The sequence below is a fragment of the Oryzias melastigma genome, unplaced genomic scaffold, assembly GCF_002922805.2.
Source record: "Oryzias melastigma strain HK-1 unplaced genomic scaffold, ASM292280v2 sc00263, whole genome shotgun sequence".
Lineage (NCBI taxonomy): Eukaryota > Metazoa > Chordata > Actinopteri > Beloniformes > Adrianichthyidae > Oryzias > Oryzias melastigma.
Window position 1 is genome coordinate 273,338 of NW_023416897.1, and position 21,677 is coordinate 295,014.

At 40.4% G+C, this 21,677-nt stretch overlaps 1 protein-coding gene across 1 annotated transcript in view; it reads left to right on the plus strand.

Annotated features, from left to right (window-relative positions):
* LOC112140538 (SH2 domain-containing protein 3C) overlaps nt 1–16,495 on the plus strand; it is a 93,461-nt gene extending 76,966 nt beyond the window's left edge. The window contains exons 6-8 of the mRNA XM_024263534.2: nt 2,066–2,177; nt 2,278–2,484; nt 14,770–16,495. Of these exons, the coding sequence (XP_024119302.1) occupies nt 2,066–2,177; nt 2,278–2,484; nt 14,770–14,927 (477 nt within the window). The 3' untranslated portion in view covers nt 14,928–16,495. The remainder of the gene's footprint in view (nt 1–2,065; nt 2,178–2,277; nt 2,485–14,769) is intronic.
* The last annotated feature ends 5,182 nt before the right edge of the window (nt 16,496–21,677 follow it).

Sequence of the window (21,677 nt, forward strand, 5' to 3'; positions counted from 1 at the left end):
CCGCGATTGGTCCAAGTTCCCCCAGCCCAGGTGTCCCACCCCCGAGAGCCGACCCAGGCAGGCAGAGCTTCGCCTGCAAAACTATGCCTAAAAAAATGCATATTTAAAATTAAATTAATAGTTTTTAAAATTAAAAATAGAAATCAGGTGTTTTTTTTCAGACATGTCTTTTCTATCATTACCTTTTTCTGTGTGGGTTTTCAACCTTTCTTTGGTTAAAAAAAGCAGCAATTTACAGGTTTCCTGTTAAAATACGAAGATTTAGTTTTTAAAGTCCTGAACTCAAGAATTTGTTTAGATACATCACTGGTAGTGATCTCCACTGAAACAGAGAGATTTTTAACACCGAAGAAAGAAAAGAAAGACTTCTGCAAACAGGTTATTCATCTGTTTCTTCAGAAGGAACAGCACACAGACTTCCTAACTAAAAGTAAGTCAATAAGAACAATCTTGGGGATTTTTTTCAATGCTACAGTTAGTAAAGAGAAGAAAAATACTGAAATGAAATTTTAAACAACACATTTTAACTGCCATTCTCCAAATAGTGAATAAGCTGCTCTGTAGGGTTCATATAACTGAAAATCTGGCTGATGAGGTCAGTGCCTTACCAGCCGTGAACCTCACCGCACCTCACTAGTCATCTCTTCTGCTGCTGCACCTTCTCCTGTCGCATTTTTTCCTTTTATTAAGTTCTCAACGTGTCGCCCGTGGGCAAATGGCGACCAACGGGAAGAGTTTTTATAGCCCTCAATAATTCATAACCAGCTGTACATTGCTTGGAAAAAAATGTTTTTTTTTGTTAAAAGAAGTGTGTATATATGCTAAGAACTCAGAAAACTCCAAACCAGTGTTCGATTTTAGTGGTCTATATATTGTGAAGGATAAAATTGGAGGGCTGTTAAAAACAAAGGCATGATGCTCAAAGCTGGGGTACTGATATAATGATATTTGCTTTACTGCAAAAGAATTGGATACTATAGACCAGTGGCTCCCAACTACCAGGCCACGGTCCTGGTCCGCGGATCCCTTGCCAGCGGGCCATGGAAGAACTAATAAATTATACGCGTTTTTTATTTATTTTTATTTTTTTTATGAGACTGAAATCGCTTATTTTGAAAATCGACCAGATTCTCTCGATTAGCTTGACCGCTAAAAGCAGACTGATGGCGTGTAACACAAGAGAAGTTGCATGTGGAACCTTCCTTTGCAAATGGAAAAGAACTGACGGAAGAAACAGGAGATTCCCATACTGTGCTTGTGTGCATAGAGATGTGAGTTTCACAAACAAATCTAATCTTGTCATTTGAAGTATGCCATCAAAAACCCATGACAATTTCAAATACAATTCATTTTGTGTGCGGGCTGCACAGCGGTGCAGTGGTTAGCGCTCTTGCCTCACAGCGAGAAGGCCGCGGTTAGAATCCCAGCTGGGGGATTTGGGACCTTTCTGTGTGGAGTTTGCATGTTCTCCCCGTGCATGCGTGGGTTTTCACCGGGGACTCCGGCTTCCTCCCACCGTCCAAAAACATGCTTCATAGGTTAATTGGTGACTCTAAATTGCCCCTAGGTGTGAATGTGAGAGTGAATGGATGTGTGATTGAGGCCCTGAGACAGACTGGAGACCTGTCCAGTGTGAACCCCGCCTTCGCCTATCAGTAGCCGGGTTAGGCTCCGGCACTCCCGCGACCCCAGAAGGGATAAAGCGGACAAGAAAATGAATGAATTCATTTTGTTTTTATCCAATATTTCATTTTAAAAATGTTCATACTGAATGGTAAATTCTTATATAGAAATCTAAATTGCAAGATGTATTTTCATAAATAAAGATTGATTTGATTTGATTTGATTTACTAAAAGCCTGAATTGCATGTTGAATTGTCAATTGAAAAATTAATTTTCAAATTATATGATCAATTTGAAAATTAAATTTGTCAATTAAGAATTGCATAATACTTATGGCTCAAGAAAATCTTCCATAGTTTACCTCAAGTTAGGTATATATTTTGTGATGGTTTCATAGTCTATCCCTGGTAGGAACAGGTTTCAGCACTTCTCTGTCTTGCAGATGTCTCATCTGGAGCAAACTTGGGCAGTGTTACGACAGCGACACACAGAGGGTGCTATCCTTTATGAGAAAACTCTGCTGCCGTTTTTTAAAAGCTTGAATGAAGGAAGAGGTATTCAGTCTGCTACTTCTTGATGAAACATCTAGAATGTTGTATAGCTATGCTTCAACATTTGTCTTCTTAACACTGTGGTCATATGTCTGTCCCTCAGAAAGCTGCCCGCTTTCCAACACCACTTTTCCTCACATCCTCCCCTTTCTTGCACTGATGGAAAAAAGTGAAGTGGGGAATGAAGGAAAAGAGCTCTGGGACATGGCAGAGGTTGGGGTGGATATGGTCATGAATCACCTGGGAGCGGCAAGAACCATCGCTCAGCTTGGGGCCATCTACAAATCCAATGCTAAAACTAAGCTACAAGGTAAAAGGGTATAGGTGGCAAATAAAGGTCATATCTCAACACTGCGAACAATGTTTAGACACAAGCAAAAAAATACACCATGTCACAGAAGCACAATACATTCAAAGACACAACACGTGCGGTTTGATGGGCAGGGAGGAGGGGACACCTTTGGATTAGTCCATTTGCAGCTTCCAGGAGCACAAATCCACACTACACTTGGGAGGGAAGGGAGATTGCAGGAATTCTGAGGTCAAGGAGGGATGAGCAGCAGTTTTCGACTCCACACACAGCTGCCTTTCACACTCTGTAGAAGTGGGCAATGTTTTGATAGAGCCAAGGGCAAAATTGTTTCAGGCTTCAGCAGCTTGTTTTGTCCTAGTTGAGACCCTCACTGGTCTTGCAGAGTCTTTGAGGTGAATTTCAAAATGGGCCGGAATGTTGGCAATTTAGGCCAGTCCCTTCTGTACGGGCAAAAAGTCGCTCCAAGCTGACATCCATCTTCCACACAAGTTCAAGGGTAGCAAGCACCCTGCTCAGTTGGGCAAGAGAGGCACAGTGCTTCTGATCCGCCTGTGGTCTCTAAGAGTCTCTACTTCCCGAAGTATCTTCCCAAAGAGATCAGACTGCTTGCCTCTCACCGTCTTCAGCTTGTTTCTCACGAGCTTCACCTCCGGGACCGCCTGATAGGTCATAAATCGTCTGATCCCAATAGCGAGGAATCCAAAAATCAGAGACACGAATAGATACACATCTTCAACATCTTCCACAGACCGCTGGGCCAGACACATCAGCCTCCACTTGCTCCATGGATCATTGGTGTATCCAGCCGCATGGGTTCCGTCTGGGCAGGAGTGATCCGCTTTCCCATTCCTTCACGAGGAATAAATTAAAAGACCAGTGGATCAGAGTTCAAAAAGCAGAAGAGAAGTTGAAAGCAAAAAAAAGCAGGGAAGACAAACAGAAGCCTTGGGAGCAACACAGGCGGGGAGGAGGAGAGAGAAAAAGTGCCTCTGTCCTTGGCAAGAGCCAAACACATATAAATTTACCACTATTCATTGATTGTAATGCTTCTTTACTTTCTGAAAGTGTAAGGACGGCATCTAATTTTAGATTGGGTTCAGATGACACCATAGGTAAGTCCAGTTTTTTGAAAAAGTTACTCAACTGGTTTTCACTTGTGTGAGATTCAAATTCATAAAGATGGGAAAAAGTGATTTTAAGTTTCGTTTACTTTTTCTGGGTTAGAAGTTCCTGAACCCAACTCATTAGTTAGCTGGGTGATTTGGTTCGATACTTTTCTTGCTTTCAATACATGAGCAAGGAGACGGCCAGCTTCATCACTGTGCTCATACACCAACCCCCGAGAGCCTGGAAGAAGTTGCTCAGCCTTAGAAACAAGAAGGTCAAGTTCCGTCTGGAGTCTTAGTCTTTCTTTATATAACAGGTGTATTTGTGGATGAGATTGTTTTACGGACTGATGTAAGAATCGCCATGGATCAATATTCCATATTGATTCGTATTCATGGATAGAGCCTGAGACATATTAGATGAGAATGAGCTAGACCTATCCAATCGTAAGTTCAACTTGCAGTTTTTTCTGCTGCTGTTTTCTCCATATCACTTGTCTTGGACCATTCTCTGATACGTTGGGATCCACCGAAAAATGTTGTGCAGATTCCTCTCCAGAGGGTTCTTTAGTGTATGCTACCGTACAAAATTTAAATGCTAAATCAAATAAGCGTTTCTTGGCCAATCGCTACACTGGTTCATACCCATGGACTGTAATTAAAAATGGACACAGCCGGCTGTGGACTCACCCACCCACAAAAATGCCTATCCTCTGGCTCCAACAAAATGAAGCAAATTCAGTCGCCATTTTTCCACGTTATGGGCGCTGACATTTGGAGCCAGAAAACAGTGATTGGTCCTAGTCGGTCTGATTCAAAGTTTCTGTGGCAACTACTGTTGCCAATCGGGAGTTCACCCCCTTCCACTGAAAGCAGCTTGGAAAGACTCTGTCAATCACACGTTCAAGGTGGGGCAAGCAGGGACTACACGCTTTTGCTGAGGCATCTGATTGTACAGTTTACAACTTGCGATAAAAAAAAAAGATCAGGATTAACAAGAAGATATAGAGAAAAAGGCACCAGAGCAAGAATGGTTAATCTGATCAATAGAAGGACTGAGTAATAGCTGACTATATCTCTCTCAAAGTCTATGGGGTTCTTGGAGCCAGCAGGTAGTTCCTGTTTGGAATGCGAGGCGTTTTAAGCTGCCCAGTTATATACAGTCCATGCCCACAACACAAATATCCCAGACATCCGACATCTGCATAACTGTGCACGACCCGGGGAGGTTGGTTAGGTCTTAAAGGAGCCTGGCCACTATTAAAGATTTTTCCTTCCTGCTTTGCTACAGTGCGGAAGCACATTGCTTTGCTCCCGCTTCTGCTTTTAATTTTCGCTGATTATTTTCCTTTTTTCATTTTTTAATCACACCAACAATAACTTCTGAATACTTTTAAATTGTCTGGTCAGATTTATTTTCCTTTTTTACTCTAAACAAAAGGATTTTTTTCCTGCATTCCTCTTAAAACATTTTATCTTGAGCACTACGTGTACTTGGCCTTCACGCAGCTGAAGCCTGATATACGGAGCAGCAGCCAACACAAGGCTAACTAGCAACAAGATGCCTTCCCTTTCCACAAAGGATTACCAAGACCTTCTGGAGAAGATCACAGCGCTGGAAACAAAGTGAACATGGAGGTAAATGGACTTTATGGAAACAACACAACTTTGCCACTACCTCATCTCAGCAGAGAAGAGAAGGCCAACACGCAGCTAAATGGCACAGATTCTACGGAGAGAAAGACAACATCTGTGGACAATAACAAACAATCAAAAGATAATCCTCCCTGGAACCATCTTGGAGCAAAGCCAAAGAATAAGTCCAACAGCTGGAGAATTGGAGGACATGGGAGGACCGACCCCCCCGCGGAGAGCTGAAGCCTCTGAGGCTGACTGGCCTTCTCTTCCTACGAGACAGAGGACCTCTTCTACTCCCGTACACCGGAGGACAGGAAAGAAGCCAAGCATGAACGGAGCGGTGACACTACAAAACAGATTTGCTCCACTGTCAGATGACCCCGGATTACCCAACGACCATCCACTGGAAAGCAGCACGAGGAGGACCTGTAACCCATCAGAAGGTAAAAGGCCAGAAAGAAAGCTGAAGGCTCAGCCTGAGACTCTGATTGTTGGTGATTCCACTGTAAAAGATGTTCAGTGGTTCTGCAGCAGGAACACTAAAGTCCTGTGCTTTCCAAACGATATGGTCAGTGACATGCAGGAGAGAATACTGCAAACTGTGGCAAAGTATCCGAAACTACAAAACATTCTACTACACACAGGGTCCAATTTTTTATTTTATTTTTTATTTATTTATTTTATTTACACATTTAAACTGAAATAGGAGGATAAAAACCCCTAGAGATGGAACATCTCGTTTTCAAGGGGGTCCTTCGTTTCAAGAAATAATAACAAATGACAGTAGCAGTCAAGTAAGATAATAGAAACAAATAATAAATACACATAATAAACGCACACAGACCCTCACACACACCCACACAAAACAGGACAGGCTCTCAGTATTCACCCCTACCCAACATAATAATACAGAAAGTAAAAATAAACACATTTGCAAAGCTCAGAAAAAATATAAAATAAAGAGAAAAAATAAATTTAAAAAAAATAAAAAACTGAACTGATATAAGAAAAAGCAAGTCATAGGCAGATAAAGCAAAAGCAATGTACAAAACATTTTAATTCTAAAAGCAAACACAAGTATGTTTGAGAGGGCTTAACAGAGCTTTCTTGAACAAAGACAGAGATGTAATGGATCGTAGAGAAATGGGAAGGTTGTTCCAGTCGTTGGGAGCTTTGATACAAAAAGCATTTTTCCCTGAGAGTTTTTTGTGTCTTGGAACACAAAATAATACATGATTGTTATGGCGTAAATGATGTTGAGAACCTAAAGGAACAAGATACTGTTTCAAATAAAAGGGAAGATCAATATTAATGCATTTAAAAATAATTTGAAGCCAGTGAAATTGTCTTCTAGCTGGTAATGACAACCAACCCAGTCGTTCAAACAGTACGCAGTGATGAGTAGTATAGGGACAGCGGAGAACAAAGCGACACATAGAGTTGTAGATAACATTAAGGGAGTTTAAGCAGACTGAAGGAGCATTTAAGTAAATTATATCGGCATAATCCAAAATAGGGAGTAACAATTGTATAATTATTCTTTTTCTTATATGAAAGTTAAAGCAGTGAACTGATTGATAGAGTGATTTAAGACGGTAGTTTAATTTCCTGCTGATTGACTGAATATGAGTTTGGAAAGATAAATTAGGTTCAAACCAGACACCAAGATATTTAAAAGATTTAGTTTCAACTAAAGGAGAAGAGTCCAAAAAAAGCAAATTGAGATTTAATCCACCAGGGTTTATTGTATTAGCCTGAAAAAGCATGGAATATGATTTTGTTTTATTTAAAATAAGCTTATTTGAAGTCAACCAATGTTGTATACTGAGTCAACGCCATGCTGTAAGCAGTTGTTAATGTCAGTGATGTTTGGTTTGGAGCAGTAAATTATTGTATCATCAGCATAAAGATTTATATTACAGGTAGAACAAGAATTTGGAAGGTCATTGATGAAAATTGAAAACAGAAGTGGCCCCAAAAAAGAACCTTGGGGAACACCTTTATAAATTCCGGTGAAATCCGACTGAGATCCACTAATAGACACACACTGACGACGATGATGAAGGTAAGAATTAAACCAGAGAAGAGAAGAATGCAAAAGACCGATTGCAAATAATTTGTCCAAAAGAAGGTAATGATCAACCAAGTCAAATGCTTTGGAGAGGCCCAAGAAGATAGTGCCTGAGCACATATTATTATCAAAGTTAGAGTAGATATCATTAGTAAATTTCAATAGAGCAGTAGTTGTAGAAAAGTGTTTTCTGAATCCTGACTGGTATTGAGAGAGAATGTTGTTTGAAGCAAGAAAATTAGATAGTTGATTAAAAACAAGTGTTTCAAAAACTTTAGCGACATTGTTAATAATTGAAATGGGACGATAATTATTTAAATTTTGGGGATCACCACTTTTGTGTAAAGGAATTACTTTGGCACATTTCCATGCAAGTGGAACAGCACAAGTAGAAAAGGACAGATTAAAAAGTTCAGCAAGAGGAGAGGCTAAAACAGAGGATGCTAATTTGAGGAACTTAGTCTCAATACCATCTGGACCAGAACCACTGCTGACAGACAACTTACTTATGACCTGTGACACATCAGCTGGGCTTACCAATTAAAACACAAAATAACCATTAGAAGGTTGAGGATTGAGATCATGTTCAGAGAGATAAAGAGAAGATTGAACCTCGGGTAATTGGGAAAAATGTTTAAAGCATTTGAAATCACTAGTGGATCATTAACAACTTCATCATTGATTATCATATTATTAAAAGTACTCGAAGATGCACTAAATAAAGTATTCATTTTTTTCCAGAATTGTTTTGGACTGTTAAAGTTACTAGATAAACAGTTGTTGTAATAATTTGCTTTAGCATTTCTTGTTTTAGTTGTACATATATTGCGTAAACGCTTGTATTCCTCCCAATCACCTGGCAGTTTAGACTGCTTATGTTTACACCAAGCTCTATCCCTCTGTTTGAAAAGGTTAATAAGGTCACCATTCACCCAAGGTAGATGGTGTCCTTTGACCTTAATAGAGGTCCAAATAGCGTGTTTATCAATAACTTGAGTCAGTTCAGAGTAGAAAAAATTCCAAGCAGTTTCAATATCAGGTATTAATTTAAGTCTTTTCCAGTTTATCTCTTGCAAATCACGTATAAAGAAATCAGAGTTGAAAGATTGAGTATTATGAATCTTAAGTAACTTTGGAGGTTTATGAGGTGCTGCTATTTTCCATTTACAATAAATGATAGAATGATCGCTGAGGCTGTCAGAAAGAACTCCAGAGGAGGCTATTCTATTTGGATGAGAAACTAAAATCCAATCAAGAAGAGATTGACAAGTAGAAGTCACTCTGGTTGGTTCCTTAATAATTTGAGTCAAATTTAATCCACTAAATAAGTTACACTCAGATGAATCTGAGGGATTTGTCCAATCTAAATTAAAATCACCAAAAAAAATAAGTTATTTAGAATCTCCCAAAGATGAAATGGTAGATAAAATATTTCTGACTGAATCAAGTTTTGGAGAAGATGGAGGACGATATATGTTGCCAATTATGATTTTCTTATTAGTATGTAAGATAACTTCAATGAAAATTCCTTCAAACAATACCAGTTTCACTTTAGGTATAATTAATCTAGATCTAATATTTGACAAAATATACGTGGACACTCCCTGGAACCTCTGTCAGCCCTATACAAAGAAAAAATTTCAAGATGAATAGAAGAGTCAGTGATGCCATTAGAAAGCCAGGTTTCTGATATTGTGACAATATTTGGTTTATTATAAGTAAGCCACGCTCTAAGATTGTCAATTTTGGGAAGTAAGCTACGTATATTCACATGAATTGCATGAAGACCTTTGCCCATAACTTAAGGTGGAAAGAAATGTGGATAATGATTGGGGTACAGCAAATATGAGAGCAACTGACTTATAGACACACATTCGAACACGCACACACATTCACACTTAAGAACAAAAATAGAAAAAATTGTTTTCAAACAACCAAAAAACATAGAAGAAAAAATACTGTTTTTGCTCACTCCCCTAACAGTAACACCATTAAACAAATTATATAAAAAACAAAAAAACAAAAAAGTGTAGCATAATGAAATAGGAGTAAATAGAAGAAGGGAAAGGAAGAAAAAATTAAAGAAAAAAAAAGTAGAACTTAATCAATGACGTCACACTCAACTTGAGGCATTCCGATAGAAGTCACATGCTATACACGGAAGTAAACAACAGACACCGAGAAGACAGAAAATGCTGAGAATATTAAGCCTAAGAGGAAAAGTTTGGGTCATGAGAGTCCAAGTACTTATCTGCCTCAGTTGGATCATCAAGGAGAATTTGGTCTTTTCCCAGTGTCAGTTTAATGGCAGCAGGATACATGAGGAATGCCTGAAGTCCCAGAGTCCGAGCTCGATTCATCACCGGATAGCAGAGCCGTCTGCGTCGGGCAGTGGTGTCGCTGTATTCGGCGGTGAAGCGAAGCGTCAGGCCGTCTTCCACCAGCGATGCTGTGCGGGCCGCACGTAGGATCCTGTCCCGATCCGAGAAGCATAAACAGTTCAGGATGACGGTGCGCGGGGAGGTCCCACGCGATGCGCTCTCGACAGCTCAGGGATGTTGGACACCAGGTCAGGGAACCATTTCGGAAGACGGCTATTCAGGTAGGACAGCAAATTATCCTTCTCCAGACCTTCTTTCAAGTTCATTTTGCGGAGATTATTTCTTCTGCTATGGTCTTCCATCAGAGTTATTTTCTCCTCCAGTTTTTTAAGGCGTGAGTTGTTGTTGGTGGTGGAAGTTTCAACTTGTTTTAGCTGCAAGTGAAGAGAGGAAGTGACTTTTTGTTGATGCTCCAGGTCTTTTGAATGTTTATCAAGTGTTGTTTTAATTGAATCATGTTGATTCTCCAGACGCTCAAATCGATCCTTAGAGCGGTTGTCAGCTTCAGTGAAGAATTTTTGCAGTGTGGATTCAAGAGACGCCATCGTTAGGTCACTTGATACCCCGTCGGCATCCTCCGAGTGTGTCGGTGAACTAGCCAAGCTTTTGAAATTGTGAACTTTTTTTCGGCATACTTGGAGCCACAAGCCGAGTAAAAACAACTTTGTAATTCGTTCTTTCCTTCCCTATTTCTTTTCTGAATCTTAGAAATAAGTTTTAAGTCATTGATTTGATCAAATGGGGGGAGCAACGCCAATGATATGTCCAAGCAAAAATCTGAAGGTTTAAAGCAAGACTTCACTGACAAGAACTGTGAGCTCCATGAAAGCAGCTGTCTTTATCAGCGGTCCCATTCCAACTATTCGAGGAGGAGAAGAGAGATTCAGCAGGCTGTTGGCACTGAACAGGTTGCTTTCTGTGGCATGTGGTGACACCGGAATTAATTTCATCAACAACTTTCACATTTTCTGGGAACGCAAACATCTTTTTAAAGAAAATGGATTCAGTTTAACCAAATCAGGAGTTAAACTGTTCTCCTCCAATATTTTTTACTTCCTGCGTCATGCCAAGACTGAGATACATTTATCTGAGTGTCAAGGCCAAACACTGACTGGATCCACATGAGGAACAGAGCTGCCCCCACTGGAGGAAAACGTCAAAAACGGGAAACCTGCCTCTGAGCACCGGAAGAGGAAAAACAACGAGGACAATGGACCCTCCCAACATCACCAAACCAACAAACTCCTGACGGTTCCCCCCCCTTCACCCTCTTCACCCCACCTGAAATTCACCGAGCAGATGATGGAGCGAGTCGGGATTGGGCTTCGATCTACCCCTCTGGCCAATCCATTTTTGTCCCTCATAACTCTGTCACCAGAACGTTCGAAGGGACGACGTAAAGCCCCACCCTCTCCTGTACAACATCATATCCTGTCCCTGCAGTCAGATGTTTGATGTGTTGAGGGTCCAGGGTGTGAAAATACCAACAGTCATGATGTTCTCCAGAAAAACCTGGGACCCTGTTCTCTAGAAACACACACCGTTTCTGCACTTGTCACCAACATGAGGAATGTAATCTGTCCAAAACGCAAACAAAGGACTTTAAAAGAGGTAAACATTTCCTCTGCGCATTTCCAGAAACAGAAACTAAATGAAAATATTATTACTCCTAGACCTCTCAAGTTAGCACTTTTAAATGTCAGGTCTTTAGCATGAAAAACACTTTTCATTAATGATTTTATCACTGAGAACAAAGTTGATTTTATGTTTTTAGTTGAAACCTGGTTAGATGAGAATAGTAGGGGAGCAGTTCTCACAGAGTCAGCTCCTCCCAATTATGGTGTTATCAGTGAGGAAAGAACAAGCAGAAAGGGCGGGGGAGTTGCAGTTTTGTTCAATGAAATGATTCAGTGTAAACAGTTATCTTTTGGAAACTTTCCATGTTTTGAACATGTAGCCCTACAGCTGAAGGCCTCACTCAAAACTATATTTATAAATATATACCGCCCCCCTAGAAACAGTCCAGAATTTAACCTGGAGTTTAGTGAACTGCTGTCTATAATTTGTCTTGATTTTGACTGTATAATCATGGCTGGAGATTTTACCATCCATTATGGAAATCTTGAGAACAAAGGGACTAAGGACCTGATAAACACTCTGGACAATTTTGGGTTGACTCAACATGTAACAGAGCCCACACACAACAGAGGGAATATTCTTGATTTATTGATTTCCAAAGGTCTGAACATCTCTAAGGTTACTGTATGTGATTTAGGTCTGTCTGATCACTGCTGTGTTTTCTGTGAGAGCACAATTCCAGTACACACAAATGTTTTGAGGGAGGAGATCACAAAACGGTATATAACTGAAAATACTAGTGAGATGTTCAATCAGATTTTCTCTCTGACTCCTCCCCTCTCAGGGGATTCAGTCAATGAACTTGTTAATAACTTTAATTCCAACATGTCAAATATCATGGATAGTATTGCTCCTAGTAAGGTGAAGGTGATCTCTGGTAGGAAAAAATCTCCATGGAGAAATTCCATTCTGGTAAAGAACGGAAAAAGAGAATGTCGGAAATCTGAACGCAGATGGCGAAAATCTAAACTACAGGTAGATTATGACATCTATAAAGAGAAACTTCACTTATATAATTTACAACTGAGCAATGCAAGGAAGTCCTATTTTTCTGAAATTATTACCAAAAACTCCCATAATGCTCGGGCCTTATTTAATATAGTCGACAGGTTGACAAAACCACCTGTGTCAGTGGCACCAGAACTTTACTCCACCAAAGCCTGTAATGACTTTGCCAAATTCTTCAGGGACAAAATCAAAAACATTAGACAAACAATTGTTTCACCAACTACAAGTTCAGGATATGAACCCTATCCACTAGAAACCAGTATAAACCCAATGGCTCAGTTTCAACCCATAAACAGTAAAGAACTGCAGGACATTCTATGTCAACTGAACTCCTCCTCCTGCTGTCTGGATATTCTACCCACAAGCTTTTTCAAAAAAGTTTCAAAGATCCTGGAACCAGCCCTGCTCCAGATTGTCAACTTGTCATTAACATCTGGTGTTTTCCCAGAACCACTGAAAACAGCTGTAATCAAACCTCTCCTAAAAAAGGACAGTCTAGACAAAACTCAAATGAACAACTACAGACCGATATCAAACCTGCCATTTTTAAGTAAGATCATTGAAAAAGCTGTTTTCCATCAGTTAAATGAATTCCTAATAAATAACAACTGCTATGATGTCTTCCAGTCCGGCTTCAGACAGAACCACAGCACTGAAACGGCTCTGACCAAAGTGACTAATGACATACGTTTGAATACAGACAGTGGAAATATGTCAGTGCTAGTTTTACTGGATCTCAGTGCTGCGTTTGATACAGTCGACCACGCAATACTACTCAGACGACTGGAAAACTGGGTGGGTCTCACTGGGCCAGTACTAAACTGGTTCAAAACGTACTTAGAAAACAGGAAATATTTTGTGTCAATTGGTAACTTCACTTCTGAGCCAATAGAAATTACATGTGGAGTGCCCCAAGGCTCCATCCTGGGACCACTTCTATTTAACATCTACATGCTCCCACTGGCCCAGGTTATAAAGAACAACAACATTAGTTACCATAGCTATGCAGATGACACACAGATATATATTAGACTGACACCAGGAGACCGAGGCCCTGTACAGGCTCTTGGTAAATGCATTGAGGACATTAATGACTGGATGTGTCACAACTTACTTCAATTAAACAAAAACAAAACTGAGGTTATTGTCTTTGGGGCTAAAGAAAAAAGGTTAGACGTCACTACAGAGCTTCAATCTATTCAACTAAAAACTACCAACCAGGCCAGAAACTTGGGTGTAGTGATAGACACAGACCTAAATTTTGATAAACACATTAAGGCAGTCACTAAATCAGCCTATTATCATCTCAAAAATATCTCAAGGATTAAAGATCTGATGTCTAAGCAGGACCTGGAGAAACTAGTGCATGCTTTCATCTTTAGTCGACTTGATTACTGTAACAGTGTTTTTACAGGACTACCAAAAAAATCCATCAGGAAACTGCAGCTTATTCAGAACTCTGCTGCTCGGGTTCTCACAAGGACCAAGAAAGTAGACCACATCAGTCCAGTTCTGAGGTCTTTACACTGGTTACCTGTCTGTCAGAGGATAGACTTTAAAGTTCTGTTACTGGTTTATAAAGCTTTGAATGGTTTAGCACCAAAATACATGACTGACCTCCTGACCCAGTATGTACCAGCCAGACCTCTCCGGTCATCAGGATCCGGTCTTTTATCAGTTCCTAGAGTCAGAACTAAACATGGAGAAGCTGCATTCAGCTTCTATGCTCCACAGATCTGGAACAGACTTCCAGAAAACCTTAGATCTGCTGAAACACTCAGTGTATTTAAATCCAGGTTAAAGACTCACCTGTTCTCAGCTGCATTTGATTAATATGTATTCAAAAGTTTACGTCCGCACTGTTTATCTATGCTTGTTTTAAATTAAAATCTTTTTACTTTCTTTTAATTTTATTTTAATGATCTGAATGATGATGAATGACATTTTTACTATTTCTTTTGATTGTTTCTTTTAATGTTTTATGTAAAGCACTTTGAATTGTCTCTGTACATGAAATGTGGTTTACAAATAAACTTGCCTTGCCTTTCCCAGAGACTGGCGTCTAACAGTAATAAGCACTTAGACCCGGTGTTAACTGGAGACCAGTGTCAGTTAGAAACTGGCTGCAATTGGAAGATATATGGAAATGACAAAACTCAAAAACTTGGGTTATTTTTTTGTTTCTTTTTTTCTGTTTCAACACAGAAGTAAATCTGACTCTTTGAATAGTTATTTCACACAAGACAGCCTTCCTCTAATATGACATCATTGAGCGAGATGCTGTTGAGTCTGTTTAAGCATGTAGGATGTGTAATGCCGCGACCCCGAAGGAGAGAAACCGCGACCCCGAAAGGGAAAAAGCAGATAAGAAGATGAATGAGGATGTGTAATGCTCTTGTCCCTCAGCTTCTGCAAATCATACAATCTTATTGTCTTGTAGGTTTCCAGGAGCAGCCAGAGATCCTGGAGATCTTTCTGACTGACTTTCAGATGAGGCTGCTGTGGGGAAGCAGGGGATCTGAGGAGAATCAGGCTCTGAGATACTCCAAGTTCAACCAGGTTTTAACAGTGCTTTCTAACAAGTTACAGCAGTATTAAACCAACAATCAGAGAACAAGGCATAGGTCACTGACCATTACTTGGATAATGGTTAGTTGACTCAAGTTCCTTTGTTTGTCTCTGATCTTACAGTTGATTACTGAGGGTGCTGAGGTGTCAGGGAAATTGGGAGGATGTCCTTCACAGAAATCAGGAATTGCCATCCTGTCTGCCATTATCTCCTAAACCTCACATTACCTGCATTTCCATTACACATTTGTGCAAAACTTTATTGAAATTCTAGCAGCTTGACTCAGAAGAGAGAGATGCCTGCTCAGCGATTAAAAGAAAAAGCATTTTAACAATAAGCATTTGGACCTTTTTTTTCTGTTTGAAAACACGACAAGCTCCATTCAAGTTTATGTCACAGTGCTCATCTCAAAGGAAAATTCAGGCTTCAAGCTGCAAAAGTGCGGCTGCAGATGAAGTGACGAGGAAAGGAGGAGCAGCGGCGCAATTCCGTATGTCCCGCAATTTCTAAAGAGCTGTGACGCTGCGGGACCTCTCGGTGCGCCGGCTGTGGAGGGCTCAGATCAGCTACTTCATACTAAGATGCGCATTTATTTTGAAAAACGTGTTTCCATTACAGTTTTGCGAAAAATTTCTCTTTCGATACATCCCAAATATCACCTCCTCTAAGCACAAAAACTTTTTTTAGAAAAAAATCCAGTCTTTTCTAAATTGTGGTGTTTCCATTAGGAGAATTTATTATCGAAATTCCAATTCGCGAAATTTGAGAGTTAATGGAAACGCAATTACTGTGTCACAGAAATAGTTGGTCAAGCTTCAAAACTGATTTTGGATTCATGTCAGCTCGTAAGACAGTATTAACCGTAGGCAGAAACTATTAAAGAGAAAGGAGGAGACATAATTGAAATTTAACTCAGTTAATAACTACATTCAGAACATGTTGTTAAATGTGATTTTTCTTTTTAAGTGAATGATTTCCTCACTACTAGCACAGAAAACTCTTGCATAAAAATCAATGGAAAAAATGTCTATAAAATGCTGTAATAACTATGAATAAACACAATAACATTTTAATGTGTGATATTATGAAACTTGTAAAATTTTTGCATTCTGATTTTCTGTCTGAGACTGAAACTTTTTGGTGCAAAAAAACATCTTACATACTTGTAAAACTTGTAAGGATGTTATTTACAGGTGTGGATATTATCAAACATTCTTACTATGTTTTGCTTTGCACTTATTCAGAGGTTTGAAGGACTTCCCAAACCACACCGAGAGATTTAATTTAAAATGTTGTATACTGGTAGATTCTATCTAATAAATTATTACATGCAAAGGTTCAAAAAAGATCTAAAAAAACCTTTACATTTTGTAAACAGTTTGAAGAAACATTAAAACATGTTTTTAATCTGTAAGAACACAAAACCAGTTTGGAACAAATTGTGGTCTCATATCAGGACTTGAATATATTCCAATTTTTTCCTGACTCTAAAGAATATTTAAATTGGTTTTGCTGTTTATGGTTATAAGCTATCTTCACAATTGTATCTAAAATAAACTCCTGATTTTGTTAATAAATATTATATTCATAAAACTCATTCAGTCATTCATTTTCCTGACTGCTTTTTCCCTTTAGGGGTTGCGGGGGTGTCAGAGCCTATCTCGGCTACTGATGGGTGAAGGCGGGGTTCACCCTGGACAGGTCGCCAGTCTGTCTCAGGGCCTCAATCACACACATTCACTCTCACATTTACATCTAGGGGCAATTTAGAGTCACCAATTAACGTATGAAACATGTTTTTGGATGGTGGGAGGAAGCCGAAGTCCTCGGTGAAGACCCACACACTCATAATTTATTTAATTTAATTGCTCAAATCAGACATTATTTACACACAATTTAAAAAAGCAAGTAAAACCCATCATCCATCTCAGCTTGACAGAAAAACATGATGTCACTTTAAGTTATTTTTTCTACTTGAAAACTACCCGGCTGATATATGGTTCATTGTTCTTTGATGCGTGTTTTGTAAATGTTCTAAAAAAGTAAAAAAAAAAAGGACGTGGGTAATGTCCGAATTCCCACCCCAACCCCTAACTTCTAAAAAGCTCTAATGTGGGATTATATACTGCCCTGGATTTTAAAAGCAATTTCGGACACTATGCTCACTACATTTCTTTCATCTTTTTAAATGCCTGATATGGCGTCACCAATTTCATGAAGTGAAAATTGAATCAATATGAGCATTTCACGACATCTATTTGTGACTCTAATGAGCTGTATTCTGATGATGAAAATGTGGATGCTTTATTTAAAATTACAAACTTTTTTTTTTCAAAATTGTTCAACAGCAATGCATTGTAGTCTCTATTCACTAATGTAGTGAGCATCGATGAATGTAGCCACGAGGGGGCCCAAGCCAGGGTCTCATTGTGCCGGTCCCAAGCCCGGATAAATACAGAGGGTTGTGTCAGGAAGGGCATCCGACGTAAAATCTTGCCAAATCAAATATGCGAATCAGACCTACGAAATCCATACCGGATCGGTCGAGGCCCGGGTTAACAACGACCGCCATCGGTGCTGTTCACCGACAGGGTGCCGGTGGAAATTGGACTACTGTTGGTGGAAGAAGGAGAGGAGGAAGGCGGGTTCGTAGGGAGAGAGAGAAGAGGAAAGTCACTAGTGTTGGACTGAGAGTTGGGACTTTGAATGTTGGAACTATGACAGGAAAGGGTAGAGAGTTAGTGGACATGATGCAGAGGAGAAAGGTAGACATACTGTGTGTCCAGGAGACCAGGTGGAAAGGTAGCAAGGCTAGAAGTTTAGGAGCAGGGTTCAAGTTGTTCTATCATGGTGGAGATGGGAAGAGAAATGGAGTAGGAGTTATCCTAAAGGAGGAGTTTGTTAGGAGTGTTGTGGAGGTAAAAAGAGTGTCAGATAGAGTGATGAGTCTGAAGATAGAAATGGAGGGTGTCACGTTCAATGTTGTCAGTGGGTATGCCCCACAGGTAGGATGTCAGCTGGAAGAGAAGGAGAAGTTCTGGTTGGATCTTGATGAAGTGATGATGAGCATCCCTGGAAATGAGAGAGTTGTCATTGGTGCAGATTTCAATGGTCATGTTGGTGCAGGAAACCGAGGTGATGAGGACGTGATGGGCAGGTGTGGTATCCAGGAGAGGAATGTAGAAGGACAGATGGTGGTTGATTTTGAAAAAAGGTGGAAATGGCGATAGTGAATACATTCTTTGAGAAGAGACAGGAACATAGAGTGACCTATAAGAGCGGAGGTAGAAGCACACAGATAGACTACATCTTGTGTAGACGGTGTAATCTGAAGGAGATCAGTGACTGTAAAGTAGTGGTTGGTGAGAGTGTTTCCAGACAGCACAGGATGGTGGTGTGTAGAATGACTCTGGTGGTGAAGAAGATGAAGAAAGAGAGGGCAAAGGCAGAGAAGAGGACAAACTGGTGGAAGCTGAAAAAAGAAGATTGTTGCATGACTTTTAAGAAACAGTTGAAACAGGCTCTGGGTGGTCAGGAGGTACTCCCAGATGACTGGATAACTACAGCTAATGTGATCAGGGAGACAGGTAGGAGTGTACTTGGTGTGTCATCAGGAAAGAGAGTTGATAAGGAGACTTGGTGGTGGAATGAGGAGGTGCAGGAGTGTATACGGAGTAAGAGACTAGCTAAGAAGAAGTGGGACACTGAGAGGACTGAGGAGAGTAGACAGGAGTACAGGGAGATGCAGCGTAAGGTGAAAGTAGAGGTGTCAAAGGCCAAACAAAGAGCTTATGATGACTTGTATGCTAGGTTGGGTAGTAAGGAGGGAGAGACTGACCTGTACAGACTAGCAAGGCAGAGAGATCGAGATGGGAAGGACATGCAGCAGGTTAGGGTGATCAAGGATAGGAATGGTAATGTGGTGACAGGTGTCAGTGGTGTAATGGAAAGATGGAAAGAATACTTTGAAGAGTTGATGAATGAAGAGAATGAGAGAGAACAAAGAGTAGAAGAGGTGACGGTTGTGGAGCAGGAAGTAAGAAAGATTAGTAAAGGTGAAGTGAGAGGGGCTTTGAAGAGGATGAAGAGTGGAAAGGCTCTTGGTCCTGATGATATACCTGTGGAGGTATGGAAGTGTCTAGGAGAGATGGCAGTGGAGTTTTTGACCGGGTTGTTCAACAGGATCTTAGGTGGTGAGAAGATGCCTGAGGAATGGAGGAGAAGTGTGATGGTGCCCATTTTTAAGAATAAGGGAGATGTGCAGAGTTGTGGTAACTACAGAGGAATAAAGCTGATGAGCCATACAATGAAGGTGTGGGAAAGAGTAGTGGAAGCCAGACTAAGAGCAGAAGTGAACATTTGTGAGCAGCAGTATGGTTTCATGCCAAGAAAGAGCACTACAGATGCAACATTTGCTTTGAGGATGTTGATAGAGAAGTACAGAGAAGGTCAGAGAGAGCTCCACTGTGTCTTTGTAGATCTGGAGAAAGCTTATGACAGAGTGCCCAGAGAGGAACTATGGTATTGTATGAGGAAGTCTGGAGTGACAGAGAAGTATGTCCGAGCAGTGCAGGACATGTATGAGGGCTGTAAGACAGTGGTGAGGTGTGCTGTAGGGGTGACAGAGGAGTTCAAGGTGGAGGTGGGATTACATCAGGGATCAGCTCTGAGCCCCTTCCTGTTTGCAATGGTGATGGACAGACTGACGGATGAGGTTAGACAGGAATCACCATGGACTATGATGTTTGCAGATGATATTGTGATTTGTAGTGAGAGCAGGGAACAGGTGGAGGTGGAGTTAGAGAGGTGGAGGTTTGCTCTGGAAAGGAGAGGAATGAAGGTTAGCCGCAGTAAGACAGAGTACATGTGTGTGAATGAGAGGAACCAGAGTGGAAGAGTGAGGTTACAGGGAGAAGAGATAAAGAAGGGGGAGGAGTTTAAGTATTTAGGGTCAACAGTACAGAGTAATGGAGAGTGTGGAAAAGAAGTGAAGAGGAGAGTGCAAGCAGGTTGGAATGGGTGGAGAAAAGTGTCAGGTGTGATGTGTGACAGAAGAGTTTCAGCACAAATGAAAGGAAAGGTGTACAAGACTGTGGTGAGACCAGCCATGTTGTTTGGACTAGAAACAGTGGGACTGAAGAAAAGACAGGAAGCAGAGCTGGAGGTAGCAGAGATGAAGATGCTGAGGTTCTCTTTGGGAGTGACCAGGATGGATAGGATCAGGAATGAATACATCAGAGGGACAGCACATGTTAGAGGTTTTGGAGATAAAGTCAGAGAGGCCAGACTGAGATGGTTTGGACATGTTCAGAGGAGAGACAGTGAATATATTGGTAGAAGGATGCTGAGTCTAGAGCTGCCGGGAAAGAGGTCTAGAGGAAGACCAAAGAGGAGGTTTATGGATGCAGTGAATGAAGACATGAAGGTGGCTGGTGTTGGATGATGCTGAAGACAGGCTTAGATGGAGGAAACTGCTCGATCCTTGCGATCAGAAGCCCTGAACCTTTAACTGTTCCAAAAACTCGTTTTAAAACCAGAGGTGATCTTGCCTTCCAGACAGTTGCCCCAAAACTCTGGAATGCTCTCCCATTGCCACTACGTCAGATTGACTCTGCTGAGTGTTTTAAAAGCCAATTGAAGACGTTTCTTTTTAGTAAAGCTTTTAGTTGATATTTTAATTTTATTTTACCTTTCCCCAGCCTCCGAACTTTTGTCTGCTATTAGTATTTTATCTTCTTACGCTATAATTCATATGTACTGTTTTATTGATTTGTCCTGTATTTTATCTTTTGTGAAGCACTTTGTGAGTGGTCCTCTGTGAAAAGTGCTATATAAATAAAGATTTACTTACTTACTTACTGATTCGCTGTGGCGACCCCTGAAGGGAAAAGCCGAAAGGAAAAGAAGAAGAAGAAGAAGAAGTAGTGAGCATCGATGCATGCTATTTTTTTTCACAAAGACTTCTGGGAAATTTGTAGTGCACTCTGTCACTACCTTTTCCAGAACTCTATCGGTTGCCCTGCTCACCCCACATGCACGAGCCTTACGTCTTTTTCACTAAATAATATTTTACGGAGGTTATGTTATGTTCACATCCCTTTCACCAAAGAGAATGTCTTTGATGTTAACAACAATAACTTCTTAGAATGTTTATAACACCGGAAATTAATAATTTAATGTTTAAAAAAATTAAAGCAAAAAGAAACGTTAAGCATCAGGATCGCACGATGTTGCAGAGGACTACCAATTTTCTTTTGTTTTGATAGACGACAGTTTACCCCACAAGTTTAAAGGATACAGTGCCACCCACTGACATTTTATTAACTCCCTTAACACAGACACGTTTTTCACGGCAATAGGGGCTGCAGCATCCCGTGACATCTTCTCAGAGTAAAAACACCCTCACGTCTCCTCTTTCCAATGTATGAAAAATAAAAATGATCGAATGGCGAGAATGACTCCAAACCATGTGGCTGTCATTATATCACAAATCTTTGAGATTTTCCATTGTCTGTAATAAAAACAATATAAGATTATACAGTGTTGCGTCTGGGTGACGTTCTTTTGTTTTTCGTTCTTTTATTATATACTAAGTTAGTGTGATGAAGAGGTTGAGACGATCCATAAGCAAATGGTTTAATGGACAAGGGCAAGACATAGCGTGGTCAGAGTCCAGGCGTGGGTCGAGGGAGGAGGCAGGCAGGAAACCAAGGAGACAGGCAGAGATCAAAACCAGGAGACAAAGTAACTAGAAACGCTCAGAGATGTATGCAGGGCAA